The 12,022-nt window shown below is 40.9% G+C and overlaps 1 protein-coding gene across 2 annotated transcripts in view; it reads right to left on the reverse strand.

Annotated features, from left to right (window-relative positions):
- The window catches only part of WWC2 (WW and C2 domain containing 2), a 317,713-nt gene that overhangs the window by 43,288 nt on the left and 262,403 nt on the right, over nt 1–12,022 (reverse strand). For both annotated transcript variants that reach the window (XM_064273548.1, XM_064273549.1), the window contains 4 exons: nt 11,779–11,859; nt 11,595–11,681; nt 7,022–7,214; nt 1,708–1,872 (listed from right to left, as the gene is read on the reverse strand). In XM_064273548.1, coding sequence (XP_064129618.1) covers nt 1,708–1,872; nt 7,022–7,214; nt 11,595–11,681; nt 11,779–11,859 — 526 coding nt within the window. The remainder of the gene's footprint in view (nt 1–1,707; nt 1,873–7,021; nt 7,215–11,594; nt 11,682–11,778; nt 11,860–12,022) is intronic.

The following is a 12,022-nucleotide window of genomic DNA, read 5'->3' on the forward strand; positions in this document are numbered from 1 at the left end:
TACGCCACCAGAGTTTCCTAATTAGTTATTAGGAAAATGTAAAACAAAGCTACAATGAGACAGCACTTCATACCCAGTAAAAGGGCTTGTTTAGGGTGCACAGAAACTGGGAACATAAAATGGTGCAACCATTTTAGAAAACAGTTTGACAGTTTCAGAAAATGTTAAACATTTTTACTACATGACACAGCAATTCCACTCCTATGTATATGGCCACGACAAATGAAAACATATGTTAACACAAAAACTTTCAAGCAAATATTCACGGTAGCATTATTCATAATAACCAAAATGGAGAAACAACCCAGGTACCCATCAACAGGTAAATGAGTACATAAAATGTAGGATTATCCATACGACAGAATATTATTCGGCAAGGGCAAGAAACGAAGTAATGACATATGCTACAACATAGATGAACCTTGAAAACACGGTAACTGAAAGAAGCCAAGTCACAAAAGAATACATATTGTGTTATTCTGTTTATATGAAACATCCAGAATAAGCAAATTTAGAGACACAGAAAGAAGATTAGTTGTTGTTGCCTAGGGCTGAGGTGGGAGGTTGTGGGGGAGAATATGAAGTGATTCCCAATGGATATGGGGCTTCTTTGTGGGATGAAGAAAACGTTCTAAAATCAGGTTGTGGGATGACTGCGCAATCTTGTGAATATAAAAACCACTGAATAGTGTGCTTCAGATGGGTGAATTGTATGCTTTAAATTGGTGGACTGTGTGGTATGTGAATTATATTGCAATAAAACTGTTAAAAAGACATATAGAGTGAATATTATAAAAGCATTCTTAAAGTTGAAATCATATTTCATCATCCTCTGTGCTTACTTTAGTATCTACTACTACACTGGCCAAATATGAGCTCTACTGGCACCTCTGTCTCCCTCAACCCTTACCAATAAAGCACTGTAGCTTGATTATCTGACTTTTGCTCAGTAAACTCTTTTCCTCATCGATCATCTAAAATAAACTTGAACTCAGTAATGATAACCACAAACGCAGTATCAGTGATGGCCTCACAAAATGCCCCCCTGTAAATTTTTTGAATTACTTAAGTACGGCTGTTGGTTGCCACCAACACTGATAGAAAATATTGATGGATATGGATGTTATATATGGGAAACTAAACTACTATTTAGCCTTAATAATAACAAATTTCAAAAATATGAGTTGGAAATGTGTAGCCTCACAGAGGAATCAAATATGTTAACAAAATGTCAAAAACCAAACCAAATCCAGTGCCGTCGAGTTGATTCTGACTCATAGCAACCCTGCAGGACAGAGTAGAGCTGCCCCATAACTTCCAAGGAGTGCCTGGCAGATTTGAACTGCCGACCCTTTGGTTAGCAGCCGTGGCACTCAACCATGACGCCACCAGGGTTTCCTAACAAAATGTAGGGAGGTATAAATCAAAAGGTTTTCCATGGTCACTTAAAACAATGAAGACTTCATATCAATTATGAAAGGAAGTACGAGCAGAAAAAAGCGATCCTTTCATAAACCATACTTGAAACAAAGCTGAAAATTACCTTCTTTTTTTCCTTTTAGAGAAGCTGAGGGGAAGGAATAGGTGGGAAGGGAGAAAAAAGGAAGGATACAGAAAGGGAATAAAAACACATTGGTATTACACCATCCTATTATTTCATATTATTTTATTAAATTATAATGACTTTTTTTTCTAGTTCTGACTCACCAAGTCTACAGAGTCTACAGATGGCTGGTTTAGTTGGAAGACAGAGTCGTCGTTTTCTCCTTCCTTCTTTGTGCAAGGCATTTGTTTGGACGGAAGCAAATTATACCATAGAGTGAAAATCTCATTGGAAAATGGTAGATCGGCTAGGCTGATCTGAGTTCCAGCCTATGTGAAAAGAAAGAAAAAAAAAGAACAACACAAAACAAAGATGATAGAGGAAAAAAAAATTAGTTCTTGTTCTCTGATATAATTAAAGATTATTGGATTAGCTTGTCTTAGGGTAAAAATATAATACAAAACGCTGGTGGTACATTTTTAAAACCTATAGATATATTTTTAAGCATGACTGAAAAAAATAATACCCAATCTAAAAGCCAATCCCAAGATTATACTGTCAATACTTAAAACTATCTTAGTAATTAAGAAATGCATAAACAGGCAACTTTATTTTTATAAGTCTGGAATTATTTTGAAAAGTTAAAACATACACAAATAACTAGGCAGAAACCATAATACTTTTTATAATATTCTGTAAGAATGACGATTTGTTGTTGTTGTTAGGTGCTGTTAAGCTGGTTCCAACACATAGCGACCCTATATACAACAGATCGAAACACTGCCTGGTCCTGTGCCATCCTCACAGTAATTGCTATGTTTGAGCCCACTCTTGCAGCCACTGTGCCAAATCACCTCTTTGAAGGTCTTCCTCTTTTTTGCTGACCCTCTACTTTACCAAGCATGATGTTCTTCTCCAGGGACTGGTCCCTCCTGATAATGTGACCAAAGCAACTGAGATGCAGTCTCGCCATCCTCGCTTCTAAGGACCATTTGGGCTGTACTTCTTCTAAGACAGATTTGTTCATTCCGGCAGTCTGTGGTATATTCAATAGTCTTCACCAACATCATAATTCAGAAGTATCAAATCTCTGGCCTTCCTTGTTCGTTATCCAACTTTCGCATGCATACAGGTGATCCAAAGCACCATGGCTTGGGTCAGGTGCATCTTAGTCCTCAGAGTGGTATCTTTAAAGAGGTCTTTTGCAGCAGATTTGCCAAATGTAATGCATCATTTGATTTCTTGACAGCTGCTTACACGGGCTTTGATTGTGGGTCCAACTAAAATGAAATCCTTGACAACTTCAATCTTTTCTCCTGATGTCACTTATCGGTCCAGTGTGAGGATTTTTGTTTTCTTTACGTTGAGGTATAATCCATACTGACAGCTGCAGTCTTTGATCTTCATCAGTAAGTGCTTCAAGACCCCTTCGCTTTCAGCAAGCAAGGTTATACGTCACCTGCATATCACAGGTTGTAAATCAGTCTTCCTCCAATCCTGATGCCCCGTATTTCTTCATATAGTCCAGCTTCTCAGATTATTTGCTCAGCATTCAGATTGAGTTAAGTATGGTGAAAGGATACAACCCTGATACACACCTTTCTTGACTTTAAACCACACGGTATTCCCTTATTCTGTTCAAATGACTGCCTCTTAGTCTATGTATAGGTTCTTCAAGAGCACCATTAAGTGTTCTAGAATTCCCATTCTTTGCAATGTTATCCATAATTTATTATGATCTATGCTGTCGAATGCCTCTGCATAGTCAATAAAAAAACAGATAAACATATTTCTGGTATTCTCTGCTTTCAGCCAAGACCCATCTGACATCAGCAATGATATCCCTCATTCCATGTCCTCTTCGGAATACAACTTGAATTTCTGGCTGTAACAACGTAGTGATCTTCAGTAAAATTTTACTTGCGTGTGATATTAATGATATTCTTAGCTAATTTCTGGATCCAATTTTTTATTGGATCACCTTTCTTTGTAACGAGCACAAATACGGATCTCTTCCAGTCGGTTGGCCAGGTAGCTGTCTTCCAAATTTCTTGGCATAGACAAGTAAGCACCTCCAGTGCTGCATCCCTTTGTTGAAACATCTTAACTGGTATTCCATCAATTCCTAGAGGCTTCTTTTTCGTCAATACCTTCAGTGCAGCTTGGAATTCTTCCTTCGGTACCATCGGTACTACCTCCTAAAATGGCTGAATGTTGACCAATTCTTTCTGGTACAGTGACACTGTATTCCTTCCGTCTTCTTTTGATACTTCCGGTGTCGTTTAATATTTTCTCTAGAGAGTCCTTCAATATTACAGCTTAAGGTTTGAAATTTTTCTTTAATACCTTCAGCTCAACAAATGCCTAGCATGCTCTTCTTTTTTGGTTTCTAACTCCAGGTCTTTACACATTTCACTATTTTACTTTGTCTTCTTGAGTCACCCTTTGAAATCTTCTGTTTCGCTCTTTAACTTCATCACTTCATCCTTTCACTTTAGCTACTCTACGTTCGAAAGCAAGTTTCAGAGTCTCTTCTAACATTCAATTTTGGTCTTTCTTATCTGTTTAACGACCTCTTGCTTTCTTCATGTATGATATCCTTGATGTCATCCCACAACTCGTCTGATCAATGTATCAAATCTATTCTTAAGATAGTCTCTAAATTGAGATGGGATATACTCAAGGTCATATTTTGGCTCCTGTGGACTTGTAATTTTCTTCAGCTTCAACTTGAACTTGCAACTGAGCAATTGATGGTCTGTTCCGTAATCAGCCCCTGGCCTTGTTGTGCCTGATGATACAGAGCTTTTCCATTGGCTCTTTCCACAGATACAGTTGATTTGATTCCTGTGTGTTCCATCTGGCAAGGTCCATGTGTATAGTCACCGTTTATGTTGGTGAAAAAAGGTATTTGCAATGAAGAAGTTGTTGGTCTTGCAAAATCTTATCATGTGATTTCTGGTGTCGTTTTATCTATCACCAAAGCCATATTTTTCAACTACTTATCCTTCTTTGTTTCCAACTTTTGCATTCCAATACCCAGTAATTATCAGTGCATCGTGATTGCATATTTGATCAATTTCAGATTGCAGAAGTTGGTAAAAATCTTCAATTTCTTCATCTTTTGGCCTCAGTGATGGGTGTGTAAATTTGAATAATAGTTTTATTAACTGGTCTTTCTTATAGGCATGTGGATATTATCCTATCACTGACAGCATTGTAGTACTGGACAGATCTTGAAATGTTCTTTTCGATGATGAATGTAAGACCATGCCTCTTCAATTTGCCATTCCTTCATAGTAGAACACATGATTGTCTGATTTAAAATGTCCCATACAGTCCATTTCGGCTCACTAATGCCTAGGATATCAATCTTTATGTGTTCTATTTCATTTTTGATGACTTCCAATTTTCCTAGATTCATGCTTTGTACATTTCACATTCCAATTAATGGATGTTTGTAGCTGTTTATTCTCATTTTGAGCGGTGCCATATCAGCAAATGAAGGTACCAAAAGCTTGACTCCATGCATGTCATTAAGGTGGACTCTACTTTGAGGAGGTGGCTCTTCCCCAGTTGTGTTTTGAGTGCCTTCCAACCCGAGAAGCTCATCTTCCAGCACTATATCAGACAATGTTCCCTGCTATTAGTAAGATTTTTGCTGGCTAATTTTTTCAGAAGTAGACTGCCAGGTCCTTCATCCTAGTCTGTCTTAGTCTGTAAGCTCGGCTGAGACCTACACACCACAGGTGACCCTGCTGGTATTTGAAGTACCAGTGGCGTAACTTCCAGCATCACAGCAACACGCCAGCCAGCACAGGATGACAGACGTAACAGAGCACAGCAGGCGATTTCATTAGTATTCACAAAAATCTGAGATGAGGGAGAGGGAGCACAAAAAAATGAAATAAAAAACTGCACCCTGGTTCCTGAGTGAGCAATCGGATAGCAAACTTTTTTTTTTGGATGAGTAAGTTAGTAGAATGTCAAAAAAAAAAAAAAAAGTAAAGGTTAAAGGCTTTCATATCCTACCAAAAAATAAAATAAAATAAAAAATAACCCAAAAAACAAGCCCACTATTGTCAAGTTCTGACACATACTAGTCAAAACTTAAATTAAGCTGTATGGTTTTTTAAAAGGCTGTCAATTAACATACTTACTAAAACTATATATATTTTTTGTGACATTTATAACCATCCAGATTTTTGTCTTAGATTAAAAATTTTTTTTTATCCTAGCAAGACATAAATCTAAAAATAATATCTCCTACTTCATAGATCACCTGAGTATTATTTTTCATTCAACTTCACAGGAGCTTCTGACACAATATCTGTTTTATAAAGCCTCTTTGACAGTCTAGCACGAGAGGAGCAAGACTTCATCTCATGTACTTTGGACACGTTATCAGGAGAGACCAGTCCCTGGAGAAGGACATCATGCTTGGTAGAGGGTCAGCAAAAAAAGAGGAAGACCCTCAACAAGATAGTTTGACACAGTGCAACGATGAGCTTAAACACAGTAAGAATTGTGAGGATAGGCAGGGACCAGGCAGTGCTTCATTCTGTTGCACACAACGTCGCTATGAGTCGAAACTGATTTGACCGCAACTAACAACAAGTCTGCTATCTTTTCTAACTTTAATTATTGTCAGACAATATTACCAAACATTTTTTTCAAAGAATAGAAAAAATTAGTAAGAAATACGCCACGCTTTTAAAGTATGTTCATTACGAAACATGCACATTTTTGTGTTTCCTACTGAGCTGCAGAGAAAAGGTCAATTAAGAGATCCATGTTGTTTCTGAACACAAGGACACAGCTCTAGAAGCTTGCATTTGAACACCTTATGTAACTTTAATGGTATATAAAGGCATTGTGGTTATTATGCACAATGGAGTGATAACTCATTAGTTATATATGGACTCCTGCTAGCATACATACATATGCCTCATTGCTCTGAACAGCAACACCATGTCTTCTAGAAGCTCTAATAGCATGGTGGCAGGGGGTGGGGAGGAGGCGTGGAATAAAAGAGCTATAGACTCAAGAATCTCGCTAAACCTAAATATGCAACAGTGAATCATACATGGGAATGTCTTTTTTGTCATCTGTCTCCACCATTCACTAGCTGTGTGACCACAGAGGATTAAATGAGATAATGTATACAAAGCACTTAGCACAGTGATTGGCACTGGAAGGAATAAGCAGGATCCATAAGAGATAGTCGTAACAGAGGTAAAAGTCCTCCTTCAGTCAAAGAGTAGAAATGGAAAGGAGCTTTTACAGAAACTCAGAATTTATAAGCAGATTTTAAAGAGAATGAAGAGCAGAGGTCAAGATTACAGAAAACAATGAAACCACCACTGGATGTGTCCTGAGGCATATGCAGATTAGTTGCAGGGCTGGAAAAATAGCAACTACGAAGTATGTTTTCAGGAAGCCCAACAGTAAGGGTTATCTGGCTATGAGAAATCCTACCAGGCACTCTTCCCTTCGGTGCGAAGTGACACAGCAAAGATCTACTCTCAGCGTCTTCTGCTGTAAGGCTGATTGGGAAACGGCCACTCTGAATACATCATTGAATGGAACGGATTCTGTGGCTGGATGGACTTTTGTTCGGAACAGACAGCTGACATCAGTGGAGGAGGGAAGTACAGCAACCCTGAAATAGCTGCAAAGAACAGGGGTAAAATGCATTTTATAGGAGCTTCGTTTGAAATTACCTGCAAGAGCAAGAAACACAAGGGAGCATGGAGTTATTGTCAACCTAAAGCGCTGCTGCCCAAATGACCCGCACTCAGCTGCAGAGGGGCTCTGCTCAGCCCACTGTGCCAGCTGTCCCAGAGCACACACAGGCCCTGCTGCCATTCACTCCTGCCTGAGGCCACCAGCAGAGGCATGTGATGGGCAGTGAAGAGAAGAAAGCAGAGGGGCAGACAACTTTAACTTCCCACCTGCCCCGTGCACAGCCAATTCCAAGATAGTTATTTCCTAACGCAGGAGGAGTGGTGATTTATGCCAAAGAATCCTCACCCTGGAGTTTTAAATGAGATGCTGATGATCTTTTCCCAATAATAGAAGACATTATCCTACTAGGGGAAAAGAAAAGCTAAGTAACACACTAAGAAAATTTAAAAGAGATGAAATAACAAAAATATGACAAACTGTACTAAAAGAGTCTTATGCTTTGTAAAGTTCAGAGAGGAGCTATAGAAAACAACAACGTCTAATACCACTTCACCTGAGCACATACCATGGAAGGACTCAAAATTCGTGGAAATGACTATGAGGTATTTTCTTTTAAATCCCAGAAAGAGAACACCCACTAAATCTCCCCCACCCTCCTTTCCAGGTTTGTCTAATTTATACGCTAAAAGGGGCCTTTTTCCAATTATGAAAACTCTAAATTCAAATGCAGAATTGAGGGCTGTCATATTATTTCTGTATTTTATATCAACATTAATTACAGACACTCAGCACTTAAAACCTCATGGCCCTCGGGCTCTGCTGTTGATTTAAGAGCCTGCTGGGGCACAGCTCACTCTCCATGGGAGGCTGCAGTGTCAAGGGTGGAAGATCTTTTTTTTCTTTCCTCCATGGGAAGGCAATAAAGGAGAAGTATGTTAGAGTCAGAACAGAAGGGAGGGATTTTCTATTTTTCCAGCCTTCGGTTTTACCATCACAAATAGACGAAAACACTTATGTGATCTTACAGCGTTCCCACATTAAAACAACAACAAAAAAATAAGCTTTTAAATGGTCAGGAGTCAAAGGCATGAGGTAAAGAAGGTAAGGGGTGTTTTCCTTCTCATTCTCCGGTGAGCGGGGGTCTCTCTCAGCGTGTCCCCCAAACCGGAGTCAAATGAAACATGAGCTGCTATAAAAACTGGTGGCTGCAGCCAACCAGCGAAGCATAAACTCTGTTCATCAAAATTGATCATCAAATTACGAGTTTTGAAGGGGGGGAGCATTTTAAGGATATTCCACACCATGTTGTCATTTCTAGTAGTGTCGTTATTTAGGTCAAAACCAAATACAAAACCAAACCCAGTGCCGTGGAGTTGATTCTGACTCATAGCGACCCTATAGGACAGAGTAGAACTGGCCCATTGTTTCCAAGGAGCACCTGGCGGATTCAAACCGCCGACCCTTTGGTTAGCAGCTGTAGCATTTAACCACTACACCACCAGGGTTTCCATTTAAGTCAAGTTTTTTAAAATAGGTAAAGAAAATGTTGCTATGATCTCAAGCATGTTCAGACCAGTTGCAACAGAAGAGAATTCTGTTCCCAAGATGGATTGAGTGGCGCTGCTGGGCCTGAACCACACTGGGTATCAACCTACTTTGTGACTTCCCACCAGGTAAGCGAGAAGGACTGTGATGGGTTTGGTGAAGAAGCATCTGGGTAAGTATGTCCTCACAGTACGAGCTTAAAGAAAGTGCAGAAAAGTGTGTGCTCTTGGGGATTCAATCCTGGTGGACCTAGTCTGCTCTCTTACTGACATGGGAACCTTCACTAAAAGGTTGCCAATAGCACTCTCCAATATCACAACAGGTTAATCGGTAAGGAGAAGTCACAGATAATATAATATTATACCCTGAATGCTGCCGGCTAGTATTTTTAAGCTCCATCCTAGTCACCCTCCATCATGTCTTCCCTGTGGTGCTCTAGTCACCCTCCACCAAGTCTTCCCTGTGGTGCTCTAGTCACTCTCCATCAAGTCTTCCCCGTGGTGCTCTAGTCACTCTCCATCAAGTCTTCCCCGTGGTGCTCTAGTCACTCTCCATCAAGTCTTCCCTGTGGTGCTCTAGTCACTCTCCATCAAGTCTTCCCTGTGGTGCTCTAGTCACTCTCCATCATGTCTTCCCTGTGGTGCTCTAGTTACCCTCCATCATGTCCTCCCTGTGGTGCTCTAGTCACCCTCCATCATGTCTTCCCTGTGATGCTCCAGTCACCCTCCATCGTGTCCTCCCTGTGGTGCTCTAGTCACCCTCCATCATCTCTTCTCTATGGTGCTCTAGTCACCCTCCATCATGTCTTCCCTGTGGTGCTCTAGTCACTCTCCATCATGTCCTCCCTGTGGTGCTCTAGTCACCCTCCATCATCTCTTCTCTATGGTGCTCTAGTCACTCTCCATCATGTCTTCTCCGTGGTGCTCTAGTCACCCTCCATCATGTCTTCCCTGTGGTGCTCTAGTTATCACCTCCATCATGTTTTCCCTGTGGTGCTCTAGTCATCCTCCATCATGTCTTCTCTGTGATGCTCTAGTCACCCTCCATCATCTCTTCCCTGTGGTGCTCTAGTCACCCTCCATCATGTCTTCCCTGTGGTGCTCTAGTCACCCTCCATCATGTCTTCCCTGTGGTGCTCTGGTTACCACCTCCATCATGTCTTCCCTGTGGTGCTCTAGTTACCACCTCCATCATGTCTTCCCTGTGGTGCTCCAGTCACCCTCCATCATGTCTTCCCTGTGGTGCTCTAGTCACCCTCCATCATGTCCTCCCTGTGGTGCTCTAGTCACCCTCCATCATCTCTTCTCTATGGTGCTCTAGTCACCCTCCATCATGTCTTCCCTGTGGTGCTCTAGTCACCCTCTGTCATGTCTTCTCTGTGGTGCTCTAGTCACCCTCCATCATGTCTTCCCTGTGGTGCTCTAGTCACCCTCCATCATCTCTTCCCTGTGGTGCTCTAGTCACCCTCCATCATGTCTTCCCTGTGATGCTCTGGTCACCCTCCATCATCTCTTCCCTGTGGTGCTCTAGTCACCCTCCATCATCTCTTCCCTGTGGTGCTCTAATTACCACCTCCATCATCACTTCTCTGTGGTGCTCTAGCTACCCTCCCACCCCCCCCCATCATGCCTTCTCCCTTTACTGGCCTTTCTAGTAATGTGGCTCCCCCCATGCCTCAATCTCAGGAGCTCCTTATGTCCATTCCTCTCCTGGAACCCTACTCCCCTCCTGCGTTGATGATCATCAAAGCACAGACATCCATGAGCTCTGCTCTTCTGTTGCCTGCTAAATAATCTCCAACTAGCTCTTTTGTTCCTAGATCAAGTTTCTTTTCCTGTGACAATTCTTGGAGTATTATGATGTGAGCTTAAAAGTACATCTGAAGGGCAACAATCCATAAGTCTTGCATTTAATCTATTAAAAGTCGCTCTCATAAGGAATATACTCTACCATTAAGGAAAACATCCACCTACCTGGGAATAAAGTCTGGGGATCATCCCCCAACAGCTTTTCTTATTTCCCTTTTACTGCCATATTCAACATATTATTAAGACCCAGCCCCTACAAGGACGTTTAAACGCATGGTGGACTTATAGCTTCTAGATTCTAATTCAGGGGTGCTAAGTTGAAATCTGGCTTCTTTCTGCCAATTTCCAGCCATGGGCCCTTAACCAAGTCACTGAAATTCTGACTCCAGAAGGTGCCAGGATGAAGGGAGGTGAACATCTCTTGAAATATCTGTTAGGAAACAAACAGCCCTTAAGCAAAGGGCTGCACAGAATTATGCTATCGCCTTGCTGGGATTCTTGGTTTGATAAAAGTGAAATAACTTCAGGAAATTACCGATCACAGGGAAGAGAACACTTGATGATAAAAACACACTCATGCATGCAACACGGTGAGGTGTTCCACCGACAATGTCGTATTGACTAATAAAATTTAATTACTACATTTTCTTGTAAAAGGTTGGAAAATTCCTCTAAGGCAATAATAGCAACGATTAGGCAATAACAAAATTTTTAAATATATTTCAAGCAATCAGGCCCCAACACAGCATAATACAGGATTTCTGATTGAAAAAAAAGATAAAAGTCTTGGTTCCCCTTCTTAATAACGAATCAGTTGAGTAAGAACCAAAATCCGACAGTCTCACAGTTTTTTTTTCTCGTCCTCTTTATCTCTTACTGATATAGATGTGATCAGCCCTGCTCTGTTCTCGCCATATCTTTATTTTGATAAATTGCTTGATTACAGTGTAAAATTATTTTACATAGAAAAATGTAAGTTGCTCAATTTGTTGCTCGTGGATCTTACTTACACTTTTAAAGTATGAGGTATCAAGAAGGCATGAAGATTTCGGAGTTGTGCTATAATCACCATGAAACTTGAACTTTTTGCATCATATCTGTCAAAAGAGAAACCGAATGAGACAGGGAATAACCACAGTCCACAACACGGTGCAAAGCCCTGGACCTGCCCCTGCCCCACGCAGATTCCTTTACCTGAGCCCTATCTGCACCTGGGCAGTCTCCATGACGGCAACGTCCTCCTCGCTATACGCGGTGTCTTCGATTTCACCAGGCCTAAGGGTTAAGGACGGGAGCAGGAGAATAGTTTATCAACACAGGTATTGTTGTTACGCTTCTATGTCCCACTTAATGATTCTGAAGGAAAGCCTGAACAAACGGCACTGATCCTGGTAAAAGCTTACTCTAATAGTGACTTTCTTCAGCTTTTTCAGAGTGG

Source organism: Loxodonta africana, chromosome 21, assembly GCF_030014295.1.
Source record: "Loxodonta africana isolate mLoxAfr1 chromosome 21, mLoxAfr1.hap2, whole genome shotgun sequence".
NCBI lineage: Eukaryota > Metazoa > Chordata > Mammalia > Proboscidea > Elephantidae > Loxodonta > Loxodonta africana.